The sequence below is a fragment of the Chiloscyllium plagiosum genome, unplaced genomic scaffold, assembly GCF_037043375.1.
Source record: "Chiloscyllium plagiosum isolate Xiang-an unplaced genomic scaffold, Cpla_swu_hap1 HiC_scaffold_32, whole genome shotgun sequence".
NCBI lineage: Eukaryota > Metazoa > Chordata > Chondrichthyes > Orectolobiformes > Hemiscylliidae > Chiloscyllium > Chiloscyllium plagiosum.
Window position 1 is genome coordinate 3,247,262 of NW_028270170.1, and position 21,918 is coordinate 3,269,179.

The window sequence follows — 21,918 nt, forward strand, 5'->3', positions numbered from 1 at the left end:
TCCTTGGAGATGAAAGTAGTAGCCAATGAATACATGAACACAAATCTTCTCCCAAATACTTATGGAAAATGGAGCTGTATGGTGCTATTACAGGTAACAGGCATGACATATCAAAAATGATTTATATGTCTTGACAGCACATTGAGTGGGATGTATATTGCTTCAAAGTAAAGGAAAAAGAAATCAGTCATTGCCATTACGACTCTAGTCTCTCTCAGATGGGAGCAGAGACCAATGGGAGAAAGTCTAATCATTTGTCTCAGGACCTGGACGTGCTTAGAACCATACTCACTCTCAAACTAAATCAGTTCTTTCGAGTTCAACTTCAGGCAGATCATAATCTTTAATTTGCCAGTGAAGTGGTTAGGACATGTTAGGTGAACATACATTTTTGGAAGACCCAATGATATTTCAGCCTGTAGTTCAATAATGTCGACAGGCACAGCATAAGAGCCCAGATGCTGCTCTGCAGAAATCACATTCAACTACAAATCACACCGACTCACATTCCAGAATTAGTATCTTAAAGGTCTACAGGCACCTAGGTGGAAGGAACAATCTCAACTCTCCCAGCCCAAGAATCTGACCATCCTTGATTCAGATTATTTTAACTCCCCAAAACAAAACACAGACAAAAAAACACAGACAACAAAATACCCAATAAATTACATACTTTAATTTATACTAAGATACCAGGTAGATTTTGTGGTTATAGGTTCAGGCTTGGGTACCTTGACAATGCAGAAAACACAGTCAAACAGTGCATATGATTACAGCTTACGTTTGAAGACTGAATTTCTAATGATTAAAGACCCTATTTCCCTTCAATCCCTCAACAGGATGTCACATCTCATTCCCAATCTCCTAATTAAAATTAAAATTCTGAAACCACACAGAGCAGTCAAAGATTTAGTACAAATGGTCCCTTAAGTTTATATGAGCACAGTTACGACATAGGACTTACACACAGCAACGTGGTTGGGTGAAATGCCATTGAAGCTGTACAGCAGACCCCAGCAAGAGAAAGTAATCACCTCAGACTGATTGCGTTGTTCCAATTAACGTCAAACATGTTGCCTTTGGTGCACGCTTGTGCAATGTACAAACCTGAGAGCCACTGCTGACATCACAAGACAAACAGCTGCATAACGTTCCAATGTCCACTATTTCAAGTGGAGACATCAGAAGCTTAAAAAAAAAATGTAACATAAGCAACAACATAGTGAACAAAAGAGCATCATACAAAGATGCTGAGCATTCGTTGGCTAATAATGACAAATTTCTAGGCTACAAAGTTAAAATCCCATTAACTTGTAAACATCAAGCTGCTTACAATAGATCACAGTCTGCAAAGTTAAGACTGATCAGAGATGCAATAGCACCTAGATCAGTCCTTTCCAAATCTCCGGCCCTGCAGAATTAGGTTGAATCAGCAGAGAAAAAAGTGCAAGTGAATGGAGTTGCCAGTACATCTCCAGGTGGATAGCTATAATTTGCAAGTTGCCTACGGCTTTTGCTTGTTCAACTTTCTCACTGCTTATTTCAGTCAGTTAACAATTATCAAACCCCACTCTGAGTTCCCAGCTTACTGATTTTGGAAACAAAAAAAAAATCCTACTTGAACTGAGAATAAGCTTCACTGAATGGAAATGTTTCTATAGTAATACAGCAAAAATATTTTTGGATAATTTTCCTGAAAATAATTCAAATGAAAGAACAATTCTACTTTGGGTTCTGCTGTATTCCGTAATGGCAATGCAGACAAAGAACTCCTGACAACACCGATTCCTTGCTTTCTCTTTATAGCTTACACTAGATTCCCAAATAATGTGCGACTTATGCACGTACACACCCACACCCGGTTTAACACTGGGTTTCAGCTACTTCCTAATGGACTTGTAATGGCATGTATTTGGTTTGGTTTTAATTAAAAACAGCTGCATCATTTCATGAAGCTCTTGTTTGTACAATTAGTCAAGACGTAAGATTTCCTTTCCCTCCTTCAAGAACTTCAGTGCACAGAAGAAAAGCGATGTAAACACCTTTTGACATGAGTGGGATCAGGGAGATGTTTCTGCACTGAGGCCCCCTTCCAAGGGAACAACGTTCACATGGTCATATGTTCTGGTAAAACATAAGAGATGTCATCCCATGGGTGACGGTATAGTCCTTGCTTCAAACGTTTCTGATCCAGATAGTGTCCTGGAAAGTTAAAGTACATTAGTATCCACAGGAAGTAATGCAAACAAAAGACTTCAGGTTTCAGTTTAAAAGTAGGTATTTTTGAGAATCTTTTGGCATAAACTAGTTAGGATAGCCTGCATTCCTTTAGCTAAAAAGTAATGTAAACATCCATCCCAAGATAAAAAGGTATCCAAAGAATTGTTCAGAATTTAAATTAAAATAAGCCATTCTGTCCCACAAATGTTGACTAATATTTCTGCCCCCTCCAATGCTACCTTTACCTTACCCTATTAATAATTCCTCTATCCCTTTCTCAAGGGGCTGGTTAGTTCAGTTGGCTAGATGAATAGAGTGTAGAGTAAAACCAACAGTTTTGGTTTCAATCTAAGTTATGATCATTCATGAGGCACTGCCTCGTCAATTTATCCCATGCTCCTGCAGCAGTTACCTTCAAACTATATAATGGTTTCTCTCCAATAGAAAGGAGATGCCTATGATCCTTTGAGAACCGAGACTCCAGACTGTTCCTTTGTCCCACGTGTACTTATCAATCTTTTCCTTACATACATCAATTGCATTCATTTCAATCACTTCATACAGCAGCGATTTTCACAATCCAGCCACTGAGAATACAGTGACTTGCATCTCATCAGGGGCCTTCACTTCGCTGGGACAAAAGCAGTAATGGAAAGGTGAATCACTGCTGCCAACACTGCATGTTTCCTTGGACTGACAGTCTCTATCCTCAGCCACATGGTCCATTAGTGTGAAATGAGAAATTCACACATGCAATTTTGGAGCATGTCTGCCACCCACCCACCCACCCAGCCACCCACCCACAGTACAAAGCAGACCAGATGATTATTTCACATCTGCTGGCAAAATTAAAAAGCAGGGTAAGTTTTGCAACATCTTGCAAAAGTTATGTAAAAAGGTATGCAAAGTTATCAAAGAATGCCAATAGATTCTCCAAGATGGACAAATATCGGACAGATGCAGCTAACCATGGGAAAGTGAGACGTCAGTACATTGGACCCAAAGACAATAAATCAGAATAGTTTCTCCAAAGGAAACAGAAGAGCAGTGCAAGAACAAAGGGATTGATGGGTTTACAGAAGAAAGCTGGATTTCACTACTCCAAAATAATCACAAATATTGGTTGTTAAACTCATGATGATTACAATGCTTTCATTGTAGAAAATCTTAAATTTTCTGGAGTGGGTGCATTTAGTCTTGGACCTTGTGGAGGGGTACACAGATTCCCCAGAATGACACCAGGGCTCACAGGGGCAACCGACAAACTTCCTATTCCCAAGTGCATAGGAAGCGGAGGTCTAAGAACATGAATTAAGGAAGCACTTCCTGGTCAAAACAGGAACTCTGCTAAATCTATGAATTTCAAATTAATTAAAAATTTGGGACCGAGATGGGGCAGTTTTTGCAAGGGCTCTGGAACTAAAGTAGGTAAACCGAGTCAGAATCAGCTATTTACTATCTAATTTGGCTCCATATTCCTTCAGATTCTCTTCTAATCTATCCAGTTCAGTCTTGAAAATTTAAATGAACCCAGAACACAGTCTAGATTTCCACAATCCTTTGTACACAAGTGCTTCCTTACTTCGCTCGAGCAGTCTAAATCCAAGATAATAGTGGGGAGGGAGCATAGCAAATGTAACTCCAGCTATCTTATGCCTTCTAAAAGGATCATCTAAAAGGAAACTAATAATGAACTTACCAATAAAGCCCATACTTCGTCCAAGCACAAAGATTCCATTCAGGGCACCAATCTCCACATACTCATCAGCTTCCTCCCTGTACAAAATTTAGGCAAATTAGCACTACTTTCAAATTGAGAAAGATAGGTCAACATTAACTACTCTGTACTCAGACACTGGCATAGAGCCAGCACTTGCTGTTCATGTAGAATTGTCAGCAATGCACAGTACAAAACTATGGCAAGTAATTGCATTTCCTTCTAGAATCTTCCCTTTATTCCAGTGAACATTACAAATCTATTTTTGCTTTGAAATCTGTTATGCAACTTCCACCCCTTATTATCGCTCTCAACCAATGAAAAAAGTCCTCAACTACCCCAGAGTGCAGCAGTTATCAGATATTGAACCTTCAGGAGGAGATAGATGGACTTTTAATCATTAATGATTTGAAGGATTATGCATAGTGAGCAGGAAGATGTAGGTGCAATCAGCCATAATCCTATTAAACAGTAGCGCAGGTTTAAGGTGCTGAATTGCCTACTCCTGCTCAGGTTACAACACAGAACTGCACAGTACTGGAACAGGCCTTTCACTGTCGGGTGACTGTGAGAGTTTGCACATTCTCCCCATGTCCAAAAATGTGCAGGCTTGGTGGATTGGCCATGGGAAATGCAGGGTTACAGTGATAGAGTTGGGTGGTGTTCTGAATAGGAATCTCTTTGGATGGCCAGTATGGACTTGATAGGCCAAATGGCCTGCTTCCACGCTAAGGATTCTACAATTCAACTTAGAAAGCAGTGAAACTGGAAACAAGGAAGTTGCCCATATGAGCTCAGGGACAGTGCATCCTGTGGCTGCACTTGTACTCTCGATGGACAAGGGATCATTTCACTGCTTTACAACTCCAACAACTGCGATTATACTCAATTGAATAAAAATTGCTATGAAGCACCCAAAGGTTGTGAAATGTTATAGAAATACTTTTTCTGTCACTGAATTCAATAACAGCCTCAGATAGTTCCACATCAAAATGTGCAACTTTTCCTACACCGAGAGAACATACCTTGTAAATGCACCACAGTTTCTTAGCAAGTCAACCATGGCAACACCAATAAAACCGTCAACATTCAGGATAAGATTTGGTTTCTGAAAGAAAAAAAATGTAACCATTCAATTCTCAAACAATATTTATACATCAATAATAAAAACAGATGGGGCAAGATTTTAATAACTGCAACAATTCAGAAATGGTTAATTCTTCAGAATTTGCATTATTAAAAATAAAACGTAAGCATGTCTCGTGAAAGCTCATCCAACCACATTTTGTGCTGCAGATTTTGCTTAAGGAAAAGTTTTCCTTTAAAAAGAGAACCACATTTTATTGATATGCTGTTGGCAAATAATTTGGAAACAAGCTAATTCAGTGACAAAAAACGGAAAGTACTGCAGATGCTGTAAGTCAGAAAATCAGAAGTTGCTGGAAAAGATCAACAGGTTCTGCAGCATCTGTGAAGAGAAAATAGAATCAATTTTTTGGGTCCAGTGACCATTCCTCAAAATGCAGCTCAGTGACTGCTTGCCCAGATTCTGCATTTAACCAACTTGCCATCTGACAATGAAGCACATTCCACAGTGTACAGCACAAAGCTACTCAAACTGAAGTTAATCAAAGTCTAAAATAAAATTTGAGCTATTCTGAAAGGATTGTTCCAGGTAATTCCAATGAAGGCGCTGCTTCCTTCCCTACCAAAACTCTGAAGGCCTTGATCAGAGTTACCAAAATCAGTTTTGAAATTTCTACAGCTGAATTAATATTCATCACTCAATCCCCGATAGAACTGAAGTCTGTGGAAGATAGGTTATTTGCTGACCAGTTTTCAGGTTCCTGTGTAGGTTCCATACCTTGGAGGTAGTAATCTTCTCCACTTCTAGCGCATAGTCGAGGAGAGGTGTGGCTGGGAAATGCTGCTTCACAAAATCCTTTAGGATCTGTACCCTCATGTCTGGATTGTTAATCTGTGATCAGGAAAGTTTAATTCATCAAATACCACAATGGCGATTTAAATGTGCAGTACATACCAGGATCTCTATCAGATCATGGTATTTCCAAAGTGACTGATCATCATTCCCAGACTATATATTTGTGACAGCTGAAACGTTGTCACCTCTAGATGCAGTTACCCCAATCTTCAACACGGAATAAATCAGAGTGCTTCCAAAACACTGAACATCAACACAATTGGCAGATTACAGCCACTGTACTCCCCAGCAACTCAAGACAACTTATACTTGTGTTCCAAACTCTGGTTTTCCTGTTTTAATTTGTAAAAAGCTATTCCTTAAAATCTTAAATCAATTCACCACAACCATGAGATAATATGAGATGTATGACATTTATTTGTATTTAATTTAGAAGTGTCACCTTCAATGATAAACCCTTGTAAACCCAAGTCAAAAACACTTCAGATACTCATGAGAACAGGACAGATCAGCACTTGCATGAGGCAGGTTATCAATAAGTGGAAGCTTATTAATTACCCTTTAGTACTTCCAAACAATGCAAAATTCATTGTTGGCAAGATAATAGTGTATCCAACACTTAAGCACAGCTAAGGGCCTGAGTAGCAGAGTTTCTGACCAAAGCAACACATTTCATGGTCCTCTTCTGACATCTGGTGGCTAGTTACAGAACTGCAGCTACAGCCAGTATCACTAAATGAGTCACTTTCAGGTGGGGAAGGTGCATTCCATTTCTTTTTATATAAAAGTTCTTTATAAGAAGAAGGACTGAATCATCTTTTAAGAATGCATTTCTCAGGTTTGCATTATCAGCATTGCCCTCTACCACGTTCCCAGGCAGTGCATTCCAAATTTCCACCACCTGCTGAATCTCCTGCCCCTTAGCCTAAATGTATGCCTTCTCATGACTGACCCTTCAACCCAAGGGGAACATCTGTTCTCTATCCGCCCATACCCCTCAATCCTCTACACCTCAACCACCCCCCTAAACTTCTCTATTCTAAAGATGACAATCCATGTCTACCCTAGTTCAATTTCTCCATCTCAGGCAACATCCTGGTGAACCTCCTCTGTACCCCCTCTAATGCTATCACATCCTTCCTGTAGTCAGGTGACCAGAACTGCACTCGATACTCCAGCTGTGACCTGACCAACACTCTGTACAAACTCCAACATTACCTCCTTGCTCTTACACTCTATGGCATGGCTGATGAAAGCAAGTGTCCTGTGCCTTAACTACACTATTCATGTGCTCAGCCAACTTCAGGGATCTGTGAATAATTACCCCAAGATCCTGCTGTTCCTCTAAGCTACCCAGTGTCCTGCCATTCATTAAACACTGCCTCATCTTGCTGCTTCTTCTAAAGTGCATCACTAACAGTTATCAGGGTTAAATATCATTGGCTACTGACTGGCCCATTTGACCAAGCCATTTCTATCTTCCTGTAACATACAACCACCTTCTTCGCTATTAACTGCTCTACCAATCTTTGTATCATCTGATAATTATATCATTCTCACTCTCTCCCCCCAACTACATAATAGGCAGCAGTAAGATATGAACCTACACCTCTATCGAGACTGGAGTTCAGTTGGTGTCTTTTCCCAGGGTAGAAATGACAATTTCTAGGGGACGTGGGTTTAAGTTAAAAGGGGGAAGTTTAAAGTCGATGTGAGCGGCAAGCTTGTTTTTGTTTGTTTTTTTTAAAAAGAGGGTAGCAAGTGCCCGGAATGTGCTGCCAGTGGTAGTGGTAGCAGATACAATAGCAACTTTAAAGAGGCATCTTGACAGACATGAGAAGGCAGGGAATAGGGGGATCCAGAGCTTGTACAGGCAAAAGGTTTTTAGTTTAGAAAGGCCTCATGTGTCAGCACTGTCTTGGAGAGCTGAAAAGCCTGTTCTGTACAGTTCTTTGCTCCCAACGCCTGACAGTGATCAATCACCTCATCACAATAACGATGAACGAACTACCTTACTCCAGCTTTAATCACCAACCCCACCTGCATTCTCCTCCCTCGTTCATTCCACAAAATGATCAATGCCCCATCCTCCCATCTGCCGATTCTTATGACACCAAACAGCCAAGTACCAATGATTCCAGAATGTGTGCGCATGTACTCATGCAAATATGACAGGTTTTTTTCAAAAGGGGATGAAGACAGAGATTCTGCTCAAAGGAAAACAGCCAGCAGATACAGACCAGGGCCAGGTGATGTGGTTCAGGTGAGTTTGGTCACAGATTTCCCATGACGTGAGGATGCATTTAAACAAACATTGGTTTTTAGGTCATTTCAGTTTTTGGATGAGAGTTCAAGGATACCCGAATTGTACTCTCACCAGATCTCACAAGAAATGCAATTTTTTCTTTTTAAAGTTAGCATCAAAGGTGTAATCATGTCATTCTGCCTTTGATACTGGAAGCCAGACTAGCACATGGCATGCAAAGCTGTGAGAGAACCCACCGACTTGACTCGATGTCCAATTCCCATAATCAGCTTCCCTTCTTTTTTCATCTTATTGACAAAGTCCATTGGGATGAGGCTGCTGTCGAAGGCTTTGCTGAATTGCTTAGCAGCTGCATCTAAAGCCCCTCCAAATCGATCACCCTATGAACATGTGCATGCATACAGCAAAAATATATTAGTGATTTGGGAATACTGATTTCTGTATCCATAATACAAACAATCAACTCAATGAAAATATATTTACAGCAAACACTCAAACAGATTTGAATTTGAGCCTTCCGATGGTAATATTCCAAAGGCAACAAGCAAGAAGCATATGATGCTCAGTGGGGCCATATGCAGTCCCTCCTTGATTGTCTTCATTGGCACTGAGCCCTTAGAACCAACCAGTTGTCTTGTCTTCACACCAGAAACAGTATGAGTGCAGCAAACTGCCAAAGTTAAACTGTACTAAACAGTAACCATAGAATCCCTACAGTGTGGAAATAGGCCATTCGGCCCACACCAACACCCCAAAACAGCATCCCACACAGACCTCCACCCTATTCCATAACCTGACATATCCCATGGCTAGTCCACCTAATCTGCACATCTCTGGACTGTGTGAGGAAACCACTACATCCAGAGAGAGCCCATGCAGACATGGGAGAAACTTGCAAACTCCACCCAGACAGTTGATTGGGGCTGGAACATGTATCTAGGTCCCTGGCACCATGCTCCCCTGCCTAAACAGTGGTAACAGAAGTGGTTAGCCTTCAGTTGCTCATGAAGGATTTCTAGTCACTGATTCCAAAACAGTGCACGATAATTACAAATTCACATCAGCATAACTTGAAAGCTTGAAGCAATAACAGATGCCCTCTAACGTGCAATTGCTGACCTGTGATCATTGGGAGTATATTCAAAATTCTGGGAAGCCCGAATTGCTTATTAATACTGACTGAAACATTCACAGCTTCCTATGATCCCAGCTCACTCACTATAGCAGCTGAAATAGTATGCACGGATTGTAAAGCACAGGGAGTGCAGTCAGGAAGAGTGGGTCTAAGTGGTACATTATTACAGTGATATTGCTGGTCATTTGGGTAATTTAATATAATTATTTCTTCCTGATACAATAGGAGAAACAATAACTAACCAGCCTCGAAGACTGCTTCCTCCAGATTAGTTACCAGTTTAGAGGCTGATCAATCATTATCTTGCTCAGCCATTTAGCACATTCTTACAAACCGACAATGATACATCACTGGTATGGAATCAATATGAGAGTCAATGAGGGAGCTGATAAACAGGTGCTGTTTGCTTGGACCTCAACAATTCAGGTGCACAGTCAGTACCTACCTCACAAAGCAGAGACTTGCCTCAATTTAAAAATAATGAATGAGTAGGTTTAAAATCAAAAAAACAAACAGGATATGCAGATTAAAATGTATAATCCACATTCTATTGATTTGCATCAAGATAAATACAATACTGAGGCTCACAATGGTAAGGAGGCCAGAGGTGAGGCTGGATATAAGATCCTTCCCTGCTCGTGCACAGACAATGGTGTTGTGAGCTCCAGAGACAGCAGGGCCATGGTCTGCTGTTACCATCAGGCACATCTCAATAAAATGGCAGGCATGCTTTGGCAATCTTGAAGAAAAGACACAGAGATAGAATAATGTCACATTGTGGAACAAAGAGACAAACATTTACCAAACCCACCTTCAACTATTAGATTGAAAACACTAACTCTAAACTGCAACACTTTATTAGCTTCTTTACCAGTGACAGTTTGCAGATTAATACTTGTCATTTTACTTTGAAGAAAAATTCCCATGTTACTCCACTTTCTGCTCCATGCCACCATCTTGTTAGCACACACTGCTCTGCAGGGAGATACAACAATGCACAGAAGAAACATTTGGGACTGAAATCTCAGGAGGCATTCAGAGCATTACCATGGACTGGATTTCTGGATTACCAAAGATTAATGTTCATCCAAAATGATTCACACTCATTGCAATGCTTTGTTTCATAGAACCAGCAAAATGTTCACAAGGATTACAGGGATCCAATGAGATTTTTCAGGTGGCCCAGTATTTCCCGGTTTATCAGTGCAGAGAGCTACATTTATCACTGTTGTTTGAAAATTATTCTAACACTTTCTTCCCCCCATTCTAGCCAATCAACATCAAACACCTGGAGTTAAAATGGTTTAGTCAGTGCCAAAGAATACTGCTGCTGGATTAGGCACAGATCTCACCTTCTCTGGAACCACAGCAAGCCTAAGACACCTCCCAGACCCATTTCCTCCTTGAAGATTTCAGTGATGGGCATCCCTGCATAGATGAGCTCCTGACCCCGCTCATCACAGATGCTGGTCATGAAGGAAGCTGGTTTACGGATTAGACCCAACTCCTGCAATATATGTTCAAAGCACATATTTTTTAAAAATCAGAATAGGTTTACATGATGAAAAATATAATTATTTAGATCAGGATAGTTTAAAACAGATCTCTCACACGGCTGCCAGAGATCATTTCTTTGAATGAACGAATAAGTACTGGGATCAAAACATTCCCAGTCAATTTAAGCTTGCATTGTAGGCTGGGTTCCCAGATATGAGTGAACAAAGGCAGTGCCAAAACTTTAAAGTGACATTTCATATAGAGTCATAGAGATGTACAGTATGGAAACAGACCCTTGGGTCCAACCCGTCCATGCCGACCAGATATCCCAACCCAATCTCGTCCCACCTGCCAGCACCCAGCCCATATCCCTCCAAACCCTTCCTATTCATATACCCATCCAAATGTTGCAATTGTACCAGCCTCCACCACATCCTCTGGCAGCTCATTCCATACACATACCACCCTCTGTGTGAAAAAGTTGCCCCTTAGGTCTCTTTTATATCTTTCCCCCCTCACCCTAAACCTATGCCCTCTAGCTCTGGACTCCCCGACCCCAGGGAAAAGACTGTCTATTTATCCTATCCATGCCCCTCAATTTTGTAAACTTCTATAAGGTCACCCCTCAGCCTCCATCGTTCCAGGGAAAAAAGCCCCAGCCTGTTCAGCCTCTCCCTGTAGCTCAGATCCTCCAACCCTGGCAACATCCTTGTCAATCTTTTCTGAACCCTTTCAAGTTTCACAACATCTTTCTGATGGGAAGGAGACCAGAATTGCACACAATATTCCAACAGTGGCCTAACCAATGTCCTGTACAGCCGCAACATGACCTCCCAACTCCTGTACTCAGTACTCTGACCAATAAAGGAAAGCATACCAAACGCCTTCTTCACTATCCTATCTACCTGTGACTCCACTTTCAAGGAGCTATGAACCTGCACTCCAAGGTCTCTTTGTTCAGCAACACTCCCTCGGACCTTACCATTAAATGTATAAGTCCTGCTAAGATTTGCTTTCCCAAAATGCAGCACCTCGCATTTAGCTGAATTAAACATCCATCTGCCACTTCTCAACCCATTGGCCCATCTGGTCAAGATCCTGTTGTAATCTGAGGTAACCCTCTTCGCTGTCATCTGCAAACTTACTAACTGTACCTCTTATGCTCGCATCCAAATCATTTTTGTAAATGACAAACAGTAGAGGGCCCAGCACAGATCCTTGTGGCACGCCACTGGTCACAGGCCTCCAGTCTGAAAAACAACCCTCCACCACCAGCCTCTGTCTTCTACCTTTGAGCCAGTTCTGTATCCAAATGGCTAGTTCTCCCTGTATTCCATGAGATCTAATCTTGCTAATCAGTCTCCCATGGGGAACCTTGTCGAACACCTTAGTCCATATAGATCACATCTACTGCTCTGCCCTCATCAATCCTCTTTGTTACTTCCTCAAAAAACTCAATCAAGTTTGTGAGACATGATTTCCCACACACAAAGCCATGTTGACTATCCCGAATCAGTCCTTGCCTTTCCAAATACATGTACACCCTGTCCCTCAGGATTCCCTCCAACAACGTGCCCACCACCGAGGTCAGGCTCACTGGTCTATAGTTCCCTGGCTTGTCCTTACCACCCTTCTTAAACAGTGGCACCAACAGTTTGCCAACCTCCAGTCTTTCGGCACTTCACCTGTGACTATCGATGATACAAATATCTCAGCAAGAGGCCCAGCAACCACTTCTCTAGCTTCCCACAGAGTTCTCGGGTACACCTGATCAGGTCCTGGAGATTTATCCACTTTTAACCGTTTCAAGACATCCAGCACTTCCTCCTCTGTAATATAGATATTTTGCAAGATGTCACCATCTATTTCCCTACAGTCTACATCATCTATATCTTTTTCCAGAGTAAATACTGATGCAAAATATTCATTTAGTATCTCCCCCATTTTCTGTGTATCACGACTTGTGAAGAAAATCTTTCAAATTGACCAATGTGGTGCCTAAGGGGATTGATAAACCAATGCATTTCTGTGCATCTCAGGCTGGATATGTCACAAGGAATTTATCAGCAGCAACATTAAACACCAGACATCAAAAGAAACACAGAAAGGAGACTACAGCGGATAGTCTCAGGAACTTGCTTTCTGCAGCTCCCACTGTAATTTACTGCTCCATTATTGGCCACGGTAGTAGGGGGAAGGGGGTGCAATATCTACATCAAAGTTGCAAAACAAATCATTGCCTTAAGGCCATATACAATTATCACATTGAGAGAGCAGTGGAACAAGCCTCCCAGCTAGAGTTGCTAGCTGCATCGACAACTTACTCTGGCCCAGGAATAGTCCATTGGCACGGTCGGAGGAGGAACTTCTTGTGCAGGTACGATCACACCCTGAGCAACCAGGTCATCATAAACATTTCTGTCAAATTAAAAAGATTTCTTAATCTGTAGTATTCTTGACAACACTATGGCAGTATATAATTGGTTTAAATAGGTCAGCTCACGATCGGCCAGCGACTGTTCAATCGCTAGATTGACAGGTGCTTATAAAGAGCTCTGCCCATTCAATCTCTTTTGTTCAGAGCACCAACCTACCCTTTCCTTGTTACAGCACCAGTTCAGTCTGCTTTTCTGCCACACATTCCCACACCAGTAAACTACGTTTATCTGAATCACCAAGTAAAATAAATACTTTCAAGATGTGACCTAAGTTTGCCCTTCACCACCATCCCTTTATTCCCAAGTGTCTGTAGTATGCTCTTACTTGATGACCTCTCCGAGTTCATCAAAGTTCCTTGGCACAATAGCTCCACACTCTCTCAGGGCCTGGTTCTTGGCTACCGCTGTTTCAGAATTCTCATTAGCACAGGCACCAGCATGGCCAAACTGCACCTGTATCAGGGGAGATAACAAAATACTTGTTACCTGATCAAGAAATGAGACATTAATTTCTACCACATGCAAAAATTAAATCCTGTCAAATCACTGTCTCTAACCACAATATTTATGGCATTGACATGTTTTACAAAACTTATTTACTAGCATATATTTGCAGCTTGCTACAGAAAGCTTTTTTTGTTAAAATCTGTGAATTTTTACACTAAGGGAAGGCAAGTATTATTGTTGAGAAATTAGTGCATCTTCCAAACTTAGGATCCCAGTGCCAGCCACCAATATTCACAGGTCAAAGCTCAAAGGAGTAAAGCTGCTTCTACTATACATCCCAGGAGGTCAGGTACATAATGAGCAGGGACCAAATCTCACTCTACCACACAAACACAATGAACAACCAAAACAACATCCATCATCTCTAGCCAGAGTGTGAAATTCTCAACATGGTGTTAATGTTGGACTCTGGGCCAATACCATAAGGATCTAAGTTGAAAAGGTCCTATCACATCAGACACCATAAAACAGCTTTTATTTCATTGCTCTGGATGCCTTTGAACATGGGTCCTCAAGTCTTTTTCTTATTGAAGATATGCTTTACAGTGTGTGGAATGAATATACCCTTACCTCAGAGGCAAACATAGTTGCGCAGGTCCCAATGCACCAGATGACCACAGGTTTTGAGATTCGTCCTTCCTTAATCCCCATGCAGATCTTGTATTCCTCAGTTCCACCAATCTACAGAAAGTTTGAGGTTATATTGTTCTCATTTGCCTCCGTTAATTCTCCAGTTTACACACGTAGTATTAAAACTCTTGAAAGTTTTAAGCAAAATAAAAGTCTTAGATGCCGAACTCCCAGTGACACTGGCACCAGACAGTGCACAGGTGGAGCTGGATGTCCAAAACCAAGGTATATATACTTAAAGAAAAATGTCAATTCCAAGTCAAACGATGCCAATCAAAGCTTTAGTGAATGGAGCACTTAGAAGTGGTACTTTATCAGGAGTAGGGATCTACTGGAGAGGAGTGTCAAGAGTGTGGTGCTGGAAAAGCACAGGTCAAGAACCAGAGGAGGAGAATTATGTTTCAGGTATAAGCCCTACATCAGGAATCTGCAGCCCTTGCTTTTTTCCCCATCTACTGGAGATGTTAAATTAAGGCTAATCTGCCTTTTCTGGTCAACAGTTACTATCCATTCCTCCACAAACGCCAATAAAGAAATGAATTTGTCATAATCCTGTTTGTAGATTCCTGCTGCACACAACACAGTTGTCAGGCTTGCCTAAAATAGTAGCAACTGCACTTCAGAAATAACTGAACAGTGAAGCTACACAGGATGGCCTGAAGAGGTGAAAAGTATTTCATTAATGAACACACCTTTAGTCTTCCATTTAGTCAGAATTCCCAAAGCTCTTAATTCAAAGATTACTCTAATAGAAATTTCAAAATTTTGGTGGATTATAATTATGGTTTCAGTCCATGTTGCAAACCCTCTAACCTTCACCAATCTCTCCTTCCCAATAACAAAATTATAAGCGAGGATCACATTTTTAAAATGTGCAAATTTTCTGTAAATGTGAAGTTAAAGAACTATAAAAGTTTTTGGCAGATAGATAAAAATATTGCTTCAGAGTAAAATACCTCCTGTAATAAAGCATCACATTTTATAGCCCATTACCTAATAGCAATCAAATTGTGGTTAGCAGCAAGACTTCAGTTCCCTTCCTAGCAACAAAGTTTAGATAGTCAGTGAAGAACTGGACCACAATTCAGGGACTTAATCCAATGCCTGCTAGAGCTACACACCTCTCCAAGGACAACAATCATCTTAACTCCTGGTGTGTCCTGGTAACGCAAAACATGGTCCATGAATGTAGATCCTGGGTACCTGGTGTAAGGGAGAAGTAACACTGTCATTTTTCCAAGTTAGTATTTACTCACCAAGAGTTTTTTCATTGATAAATATCTTTGAAAGATTAGTAATCAAGTGTTACTTTTAAAAATAATATGATATAGTTTTTGGTGAAATGCAGTTTAAGGAACAGCTTTGGCAACGATAAAAATGGTGATACCCAGAATGGTGATCTGAATACCACATTCAAACAGCCATGGGGGGATTCTAGATTCTGCACAAAGATTTATTTTTTTTTTATTAACAACAGTGAGTAATTTATTGTCATTTGATGACAGTTTGAGGAATTTTTGCATAAAACTTAACATGCAGAATTTATGGGTAAATTCAATGAAGAAAATCAATGGCGCACATGTGCACGTGGGTCAAGGGGATGTGCAGGGGCACCTGGAGGCTAAGTAAAGGAGTGAAGCAATATCCACAAAAAGTAGTGAAAGAACATTTAGTATATTGACAAGTCAAAGTCAGACTCTGCTGCTGTAGGACACCATCCAGTTAAAATCTAAAACAAACCACTCATTCATTTTGCCAGTTAAACTACTTTATTTGCTAAAATTACTTCCTTTTAGATTACTTTAATGCCTATTTTGTAGCAGCAGTACAACTACCAGCCAGGCTGGTATTAAGCTCAATTTCTATTTCAAATTCTGACTGTTGCCTCAGCTGGAAGCCATGTATCCAAATATCTGAATGAAGAGGAGGCAGCAGCCATTGGGCTGTTTGCACCTGCTCAGCCATTCAGTAAGCTGATCAAACTGTGGTCTCAACTTCACTTTCCTATCTTCTCCTGATAACTGGTGACTCCCTTATTAGTCAAGGATCTAACTCTGCCTTAAAAATATTCAAAGGACCTGCCTCCACCACCTTCTGGGAAAGAGCTACAAAGAATCACCACCTCAGAAAAAAAACGTTTCTTAAATGGAAGACCACTCATTTTAAATGGTAAACTCTATATAGTTTCTACCACCAAGGTAAAAATCTTCACAGCGTTCATCCTGTCAAATCCCCTCGGGATCCGATGTCTCGATCCCTTATTCTTCTAAACACTAGAGTCAGAGAGATGTACAGCACGGAAACAGACCCTTCGGTCCAACCCGTCCATGCCGACCAGATATCCCAACCCAATCTAGTCCCACCTGCCAGCACCAGGCCCATATCCCTCCTAAATGCCTCTTAAATATTGCAATTGTACCAGCCTCCACATCCTCTGGCAGCTCATTCCATACACGTACCACCCTCTGCATGAAAAAGTTGCCCCTTAGGTCTCTTTCATATCTTTCCCCTCTCACCCTAAACCTATGCCCTCTAGTTCTGGACTCCCCGACCACAGGGAAAAGACTTTGTCTATTTATCCTATCCATGCCACTCATAATTTTGTAAACCTTTATAAGGTCACACCTCAGCCTCCGACACTCCTAGCCTGTCCAATTTTTCCTGGGAATGGCATGGAAATCAAGTCATGGCAATCTTTTCTGAATCACTTCCAACACATTTATACCCCTTCTTAAACAAGGAGACCAAAACTGTACATCGTATTCCAAACGTGGTCTCACCAACATCTTTGACAACTGGAGAAAACATCCCCGCTTTTAAATTCCACTCCCCTGACAATATCATTCATTTGCTGAATTACATACTGTACCTGCATAACTGCACTAATATTGTACCAGGATATTAAAACCTCCGTGCCTGAATCCAGCAATCTCTCCCCATTTAAGTAATATACAGCTTTTGTATTCAGCCTGCCAAGGTGGACAAGTTCACATTTTCTTGCATTATATTTCATCTGCCAAGTTTTTTACCCACTCACCTAACCGATCTATATCCAATTGTAGACTCTTGTCCTCTTCACAACTTCCTAGGCTGCCTGTCTTTGTCTCTTCAGCAAAGTTAGCAAGCATACATTCAGTTCCTTCACCTAACTGGTTATCCAGGACCTTTAATGAGGGAAGACAGCTCTTCCTGTTCACAGTTCTTACCGATCTCCACCGATAGCAACCCCCTCATAGACACCATCAGTGGTTCTGGAGATGATATTGTTGAGCTCATTAGACATTCCTCCGGAGCGAGAGACATATGCTACACTGCCAGGGCGGTACAGCTTGGAGGCCAGGATGTTATCCAGCATACCGCCTGTGTTCCCTATCTTGTAGCAGCCTGGCTTTATGCCACCCACCTGAAAAAAGACAACATAAACAATGAAACACAAGTTGGAGTCTGTTTTAAAAGAAAGCAACACTTCATCTTCAACTTCCTCACTGCCCCACGCCACCCCAGCACAAAAGGGGTTGACTCATGGGTACTCGTCAGCACTTGACATTTCCTTGCATGAGCCAAGACAGCAAATGCAGGCAAGCAACACGACTGAGGGGACCATCACAATCAAATCTTCACCCAACGATCACCAGTGCAGACTTCAGTAAGAGTCTCTGGATGTGATCAGGAGCAGGAACCCTGGAAAAATATTTCATCCTGTCCAAGGAGAGGGACTGAGGTCAACTCTGGAACCTTGAATGCTTCCTTCACTGAAATCAGTTAGCTGGGCGAAGATGTGGGATAGCCACAGGTTATAAGTTATTTGAAACACTAAATAATTGGTTGTTTTCTCGAGTACTTAAGTTAGGATCCATCAATCAAGGAAAATAGCATTTTAGAATATAAATCCAAGTTTAAAATATTTGAAAAGTGACCAAAACACCTGTGATAAAAAGCTAAACAGGTTACTTAAATATAAGTGACCTTAAACTGGCATGGTCACATTATTCAGCTCAGAAGCAGTTTTCTGCTGTTGGATCAATGTCCATGGAACATTGTTGAAGTGGAGGATAAAATCACAGCTGGATTAAAAGGTACTGAACTCAAAAGCCTAGATACATCTTCCTGGCATAGCCACCTAGTGATGCAGAAACATATTTTTGCAGTTCAAGAGTCATCATACTGGACACAATACAATAACTTCTCTCTCCACAGATGCTTCCAAACCTACTGAGTTTCTCCAGCATTGTGTTTGTTTCAGATTTCCAGCATTCACACTGTTGTGTTTGTACGCATGCCATCTGGTCAGTCTCCCCATACTTGTCCATTACCACTCCCTTTACCTTGCACATCATCCCTTATGACATAATTAACTACATTCCAGTGTCACAAACTTTTGTTTTACTCCCCTCCCCCTCCTTTTGTAGTTCCGCAAAAATTGTTACATCTTTAACTTCTTGATGAAAGTCAGTGACCTGAAAGGTTAGCTCTTTTCACATATATTGCACAATCCAGTGAATATTTCCCAGATTTTCTATTTTTATTTGAGATTCCACACTATTTTGCTTTTGATTAATCTTTTGACTATTGCTCCAAGGAGGCTTGTAGCTGTCTGGAGAAAGACTGTCAGCAATCTCTCAACATTATTGACAACTCTGAATAATCAAGACAATGGCAAGAGGTTGAAGCAGAGATCAGAGAAGCCCTAAGTGTCTTAGCCTCAGGTTCCCAATCTTGGCAAGTGGTTGGTTTTATCCATTCCACAGCCTGACCAATAAGGAACTCAGACAGCAGGAAACTGGGGGGAGGGGGCTGAGAAGAAGAATGACAGTCAGTCAGTTTCAAGTAGTTACTGCCAGATACTACCAGAGAAATACTTTCCCATGTGAGTCAAAGTCAATGTCACAAATGAACTGACATAACTGTCAGTGAGAGGATTTTCAATCACCCGTGACAAACTGTTTCTTTCATCTTCACAGGCAGAAAAGTACAAAGGTTTACAAAATAAACTGGTCATGAGGGGGCACAAACTTCACAATAACGTCATGCACGTTCTCTTCCAAATGCTTCCACTCCACATAAATGTTGCGAGAACACATATAATGAGCCTCCAACAGACAGAACTAAGAGTCAATAGAAAAAACCCTTAAATAAAAGGGGGTTCCCCTGTTCAATGGGACATAGTTAAAATAATGTTACAATTTCCTCTGGAAGCAAAATAATAAATCACTCAAAGCATGTGCAGAAACCAAAACATGTACTACAGGAAAAAACGAGAACGGGGTATATTTGAAGGGAAACTATTTGCAATGCTAAAGGGAAAAGAGAAAGTTGTCTATCTCTACTGAAGAGCTAGCACAGACATGATTCACTGAATGGTTTCTTTCTTTACTATAAAATTCTATAAACTATTAACAAGTGAGACATCTCACCATCCTGAGCAAAGCAACACTGATCATCAGGAAACATTTTAAATATAGCACAGGAAAATGTACTTGCTTAAAGAAACTGTAATATCAATAATCTACACACTTAGTTGCAAACATACGTTCAGGGTGCATAGCGTTTTCTTACCGTAGCCGGCCCAATGATGGTCACACCTTTCTCATCTGCCATCTTGATTAATCTCCGGGTCAATGCTTCAGGGATTCCTTCAGCAATTATAGCTATTGCCCGGATCTAAAGCACAGAATAAACACAGGTTGACTGAAATACAGTCATTGAGAGTAATCCAACTTGGAAACCAGTAAGAACAGGGAGGAAGAAAAGGATTCACAATGGTAATTAGCTTTCCAAGTTAGTAAATGCTTGTATCACTTAACCATATAAACTGGAATTATTCGATTCAGTTTGTGATCTCATTAAATTGGTTTATTGTTGTCATGTCTCTTAGTAGCGTGAAAAGTTTTGTTTTGCGAGCAGTACAGACAGATCATAACATACAAGGACATACAGATCATAGGGTGTTTAGACAAAACAAAGTATACAAGGTCGAGAATGTGGTACTGCAAAAGCACAGCAGGTCAGGCAGCATCCGAGGCATACAAGGTTCCAGCTGCACAGGATAACTGTGATTACTATACTCAGTTATCTCAAACAAAGGTGGCAAGAGAGGCTTTACAAGAGAGAAGACAAGAAAAATAGGGTCCTGCAGTCACTATCCAATGATCGTCATTTATAACGTCTTCTTGACTATGCAGATGCCACTCATTGCCTAGGACTACAGTTGGCTGTGGAACCGTTAACTACAGCCTGTGAATCTGGGAGGGGAGGGAGAGACAGAAGCAGTAAGGGGTCGTTCAGCTCTAAGTCTCTTGGCTATTTGAGTAGCTCTTAGTTGATCAACAAGAAGCTCAACAAAAATGAAATAATGAATCAAAATGGTCTCTCTTTGCAAAGCTTACAGTTTATCATGGATTAGCATGCTAATTAATAAAATTATCCTCAATACATTTATCAGATTGTCTCCCCTGTATGAATACCTAATGGGCTTAATAAAAATATGAAACTATGATCCATAATGATAAAAAGGCTTTTGCGCTGATAAACATCTGTGCTGATGACACCTCTATATCATGTGCAGATACTACTGATGAAGGGTCTAGGTGGTGGGGCAGAGGCTGGTGCCCTAACAGCAAGGACAATTGCCTGAGCCTGGAGCAGGGTAGGGTGAAGCCAGCACCAAGACCTGAGGTTGGTAGGAAGGGTGGGGATGACTGTAAAGAAGAGATAACGTCATAATAAACGCTGTCACAGTGTTTCAGTTTGCATCCCGCAGCACCATCTTTTGACAGACAAATGCTTCCTGTCACTTGAGAATAAAGTCAACTTTCCTTTCACTCTCCCAAAGGTGGTGCTCATAGGATACTCAGCCACATAAATAAGCTAGCTCTTTCAATAATTCAGCATATACTTAAGGGTAGCTTTGCCTTCTGTGTTGTTCTAAGAATTTATCTTAAAGTTCATTTAAACATCTATTAAAGGCAGACAAATGCAGAACATTAAAACATTAATCAACTCAACTTGCAAGCAGTTGTGACATTTGAACATGAGCGAAACAACAAACCTGGGAGAAGCTCATAGTTTCCACAGTGCTATCATAGGCGGAACGCAATGAGGCAAAGTTGATAAGAACATCCACCTCAGGGTGTTTCTTCAGGGCATCAGCCATGTTCTTGTAAACAGGAATAAGGATTTCCTTGTGACCCCAGTAGAATTTCTGCTTGTGATCACCACTACAGGAGGGGAACAGGATTAGGAACGGTCAACACAAATGGCACTCCAGCAATGTCAACCTTTTATAAAGTTCTCAACTCGAATTCAAAACCGCAAGCAAGTGTATTTAATTTTAACATGTTATGCAAGGTATTATAATTCAAAGAAAGATGCTTCTGTGCAAGTGGCTAGGGTGAGCAACAAACTCAGTCAGGCCCAGAAATATTTGCACATCCAGGCCAACCCATCCATGAACCTGGCAGAAATTACTGCTTGGCCAGCAGAGGTCTGTTGACAGGGAATAAGTATGGCCAGTCAGCTAAATAGTGAATGGTTTGGAGTGGTACCAAGGATCTAATGACTGCATTC

General features: G+C 41.0%; 1 protein-coding gene across 6 annotated transcripts in view; it reads right to left on the reverse strand.

Annotated features, from left to right (window-relative positions):
- Window positions 1-656: 656 nt before the first annotated feature.
- The window catches only part of aclya (ATP citrate lyase a), a 76,247-nt gene continuing 54,985 nt past the window's right edge, over window positions 657-21,918 (reverse strand). For all 6 annotated transcript variants that reach the window (XM_043674724.2, XM_043674727.2, XM_043674726.2 and 3 more), the window contains 14 exons: window positions 21,401-21,569; window positions 19,909-20,013; window positions 17,559-17,755; window positions 15,474-15,555; window positions 14,293-14,403; window positions 13,541-13,668; window positions 13,102-13,195; window positions 10,633-10,787; window positions 9,869-10,019; window positions 8,382-8,525; window positions 5,802-5,915; window positions 4,963-5,045; window positions 3,920-3,996; window positions 657-2,202 (listed from right to left, as the gene is read on the reverse strand). In XM_043674724.2, coding sequence (XP_043530659.1) covers window positions 2,108-2,202; window positions 3,920-3,996; window positions 4,963-5,045; window positions 5,802-5,915; window positions 8,382-8,525; window positions 9,869-10,019; window positions 10,633-10,787; window positions 13,102-13,195; window positions 13,541-13,668; window positions 14,293-14,403; window positions 15,474-15,555; window positions 17,559-17,755; window positions 19,909-20,013; window positions 21,401-21,569 — 1,705 coding nt within the window. In that variant the 3' untranslated portion in view covers window positions 657-2,107. The remainder of the gene's footprint in view (window positions 2,203-3,919; window positions 3,997-4,962; window positions 5,046-5,801; window positions 5,916-8,381; window positions 8,526-9,868; window positions 10,020-10,632; window positions 10,788-13,101; window positions 13,196-13,540; window positions 13,669-14,292; window positions 14,404-15,473; window positions 15,556-17,558; window positions 17,756-19,908; window positions 20,014-21,400; window positions 21,570-21,918) is intronic.